Raw genomic sequence first — 4,511 nt, 5'->3', positions numbered from 1 at the left:
TCTGAGAGAATGATGTGAAAAATGACCAGATTTAATTCAAGAACAGTGAAATGAAAGTAATTTCTGAGAATAAACTGTGAAAGATGATCATTCTTTCAAAATCAGAATAAGACTGAGACTGAAGATCAAAATCAGTTCTATTCAGTTCATTCAGTGATTGCTTATATAATCAGAATTTGATAATGATTATTACTAATGCTCATGAAACAACTAAATACATTCTTATATAAGTTTATTCTTCACTTTTTCATAAAAACTACACTTCTCTGATATACTGTGATCAGAGGTATTAAACTGTCTGATAATTTCATGTTTTATAATCATGAGTTTCTTGATTGTTTCTTCTTATAATTGTTCTCAGTGATAGTAATAAATATCTTGACTTGAGTTGAACTTTTGCTTCATTCTCACCCCTGTCAATGAAATTGTCAGAATATTATATATTATCAGTGCAACAGTTGAATATATACTCTCAACAATTTTTTATAACTCTAGAATTGATTTGATATGTAAATTTATCAGATTATCTTGAAGATAGTGATTAAATTCAGTTTTATAAGTATATAGTTTTGTCTGATTTTCAGTTATAATCAATATATATAAGTTCTGTTTCAAAGTTAGTATTATAGTTCTATATAATATGAAGTGTTATCAAAGATTATTACTTACTAGAGAATTGTATATCACTATCTTCATATCTTAAACATCTGCTCATTCAAATCTCTGATAGTTGATATTATAGTAGTCTCAGATTAATTTAATATATGAGTCTTATTTCTTCTCTGTTCAATCTTGAGAAGTGTAGATATTAACTTAATAGAAGATATCTAGTAGAGCTGCTACAGTATAGTACTCTGTAAAAGATTATTCAGTTTTGCTGTAGTAATATATCAGTTTATTTCTTACAGTAATAATAGTCTGCACTATAGCATTATCTCAGACTGAATTTCTTTTTGAGTGATTCAACTGCTTCTCAAGATGAGTAAATAAACTGTTATACACTCATCAGACTGACTGCAGTATTGATGTATGAGTGATCAAGACTGTCTATATTATCTTATAAAACTGAAACAGTAAATTAATCACATATTTCAACTAAGTTCACTTCATATCAGAAAGTTTCAATATCTGAATCTTTTTCTGATCAGAGTGTTGTACTTAATGATCAATCATCTGATGTAATTGAAGAGCTGAAACAGTTATCTTATATATTGAACTTCACTGTGTTCTAACATTCTGTATCATATTCAGTGATGTGACTGATTTATTTATTTATTGAATATCATAGAATTATTATTGTTGTTTAGAGGAGATACAAATTGCATTAGCAATGTTTCAAATCTGTGATATTTAAATTATTAGTCAATCTATTCAAAATTAACAGTAGCATTATCAAAAAGTGTTATTAAAAAGCAATATCAAAAAGTATTATTAAAAAACATTATCTTTTACAAAGTGAATGTAAAAGTTACTTGAGTAATCACTTTCATCTCATTCTCATCTCAAGAATCAGCTATCTCATTATTCTTTATCTCAATGTTAAGATTCTTTATCAGTGTTTATATCACAAGTTAAATCACATAAGCAATGCAGAAAATATAATCTTATTTATCATTTCAGAAATACAAAGTCAATTTTTACTTCAAGCTCTTTATCATAGTATAGTTATTTACAGTATTATCAGTTATAATTATAAGAAGACTGAGACTAATATCTCAATAGTTATTTTTAATCACAGTTATTAATATCTCTATCATATAATTCTCAGTATGACTACTGCTCAATGATTCAAATTCAATTAATATCTCTTAATAAGTTCAGTTCTTATCAATGTAATAACATGTAACTCTCATAAATGCAAGATTGTTTATACTAGTTCATGCATTCACTGTGAGAGACACTCTTCAATGATTCTTCAACTCTGATCCTAGATATTACATATTGACTTTGTAGTGTATCTTGAGATTGGGCTGAAGACAGAATCAATGTGAAATATGAAGATTTGAATTAAGTATTTAAAGAAGTGTTTGAAATTCGGGGTTTTCAATTGATTGAAGAGAAAGATTCAGAGATATATATATATAAAGTAATTATTCATGAAAGTTATTAGATGAGAGTTGTGAAATCAGAGTACTGATATATAATCATTTTTATATTATTTTCTTCAAATTAGAAAGTTAGTATTATCAAAAATTATTATCTGATAGAGTAATTTATCAGCTCAGTAGTAATCTTCTAATTATTTTTCTTTTATTATCTGCATTCTGATGACTTCAGATGTCAGAAAATTCCTTCAGAGTTATAATCAGTTTATGATGAATGTTTCTGAATGAAGTTACAGTAATTATAGCAGAGAGATGACTCTTCAGTAATCTATAATACAATCTATTGATAATTATTTCATAGTTCATCTCAGTATTTGTGTTAAGTTTTTCATAAATTTTGTGATCTGGAATCAGATGTGAAGAATGAAGTGATTATTCATCATAATTGAAAGAGAGCATTCTGTATTAAATTGTAAATAATATAGACTTTGTAATTCACAGTAATTTCTTGAAGAGTTTATAAATCTTCAATAGAAGTAAAAGAAGTGAAAGAAGTGAATTCAGAAGATATAATAATAATTTAAGAAAGATGATAATTTATTTTTAATAACTGATCACTGATGTGTGTAAGAAGAATTAATATAAGAGAAAATAATCTTGTTTCTTAGCTTAGTTATAATTTTAGTACTAACTCAGATTGAATATCATCAATATATAAAAGTAAATAAACAATCTTGATTAATCTCTGTCATATTTCTTGAAATATCTTAATATTGTGAAAGAGAGTGTTACTAAATTACATTATCAGATGATATTATTAAAAATATATTAATAATTGTAAATATCAATGTTGAAAAAATGTTGATACTTATACATTATAGATATATATATATATATATATTATTCCTGACTTGATTACAACTTGTACAATAATTTTTAAAAACTCAAAATTAATTTCAATTATTAATAATTATGAACTTATAACTAACTAATATAAAAAGAAAAAAACTTTTTCTACTCATTATCTTTCTGCTCTTTCTTATTCTTCTTATCATTCTTCATAATTCACTTCTTATTTTTCTTCTTCTTCTTCTTCTTCTTATCTGAGATGATAATCATCTTAAAATCTCTCTTCACTGTCTTTTCAGAGAAGGGTTTCTGCTGCTTCTTCTCAGCCAGGTCAATCTGTATCTCAAAATCCTGCATTTTCTGATCTGCTGCCTCGGGTTCCATCTCAGCAGTAAGCAGATTGACATGCTCAGAGAGCAGGGCTGTCTTCTCAATATTCTGAATTATGAAGTGCATTCAAGACCTGAACAAGGTCTCAATCCTCTTCTTCTCTGTCAGCTTCTACTAATCAATTAGAGAACAGAAGTGTTATTAAAAATCATTATCTCTCAATAAATAAAAAACTTATCAGTTTTAACTTCTTTATCTTCTACTTTAACACTCTCTCAATCTTCTTCTGTTATTATTTATTTATGATAACACTCTTCTTCTCTCTCTCTCTCTTCATCTTAATCTCAAATTATTCTCAGAACTTCTTCTGATCTTATCACTGCTATATGAGACTTTTCACTGTCTTCTTCTTCAATCTCTTATAGACAGCATTATCTGTATTATTTCTATACTTAGTTCAGTCTAAATCTATCAGAAGCATTACTTAAAATTGTTATTATTCTACTCTCTTACAGAGTCTCTTCAAGGCATTATAACATGTCTTATAATCTGTCTCTTCTTGCTTGAACATCTTCTTCTTCTCTCTCTTCAATCTGTGACAGTGCTCACGTGCCTTGATGATCTGCAGAACCGCAGAATATTTGAAGAGAGATGATATGATTGATTTCAGTGAGTATTGAAGAGAGGTAAAGACAGAAGAGACAGTCAGAAATGATATAATAATGATAATAATAATGATGATAATGATGATAATGATAATAATGATAGTGATAATGATAATAGTGATGATGATAATGATGATGATGAAAGAGAATATGTATTAAAATATATTACTGACTTACTAAATATAAAGAGACTCAAAGAAAATATTAACAGCTTTCAGTGATGTACAGAAACAGCTACAGTGTTGTATAGCAATATCATCTTCATTCAATACATGCACTGTTGATATTCTTTGTATACAGTTATTATATAATCTGTATCAGAGATACATGAAGAAAACAGATCTTTATTACTAGAACAAATGATTGCAGCAATTCTCTGTTTTTATATCATAAAGATAAGTTATTCTCATTTCTTTCTTCTCTCTTTTCTCTTCTTCAATCAATCACTAATTTCAAGCTGGTATGAAAACTATTAAAACACTCTTAGAAACTCTTAAATTGAAGAGTATAAACTAATTAAATTTCAAATACAGAAGAAATCAAATTATCTTCTATAGATTTAATTATTCATTCTTCTCTAAATAAAACAGCAGTCACATTCCCTCTTCTTCTCAATCAAACA

At 26.8% G+C, this 4,511-nt stretch overlaps 1 protein-coding gene across 1 annotated transcript; it reads right to left on the bottom strand.

Moving 5' to 3' along the window:
- Nucleotides 1-3,110: 3,110 nt before the first annotated feature.
- On the bottom strand, nt 3,111-3,350 carry BDBG_17460 (uncharacterized protein; the record flags this gene model as incomplete). The annotated part of the gene is made up of 1 exon (XM_031725174.1): nt 3,111-3,350. The coding sequence occupies one exon, from the start codon at nt 3,348-3,350 to the stop codon at nt 3,111-3,113; it is 240 nt and encodes a 79-aa protein (XP_031579710.1).
- Nucleotides 3,351-4,511: the final 1,161 nt, after the last annotated feature.

The sequence above is a fragment of the Blastomyces gilchristii genome, assembly GCF_000003855.2.
Source record: "Blastomyces gilchristii SLH14081 genomic scaffold supercont1.15, whole genome shotgun sequence".
In the NCBI taxonomy this organism is placed as follows: domain Eukaryota; kingdom Fungi; phylum Ascomycota; class Eurotiomycetes; order Onygenales; family Ajellomycetaceae; genus Blastomyces; species Blastomyces gilchristii.
This window is presented reverse-complemented; position numbering and strand designations above follow the sequence as displayed.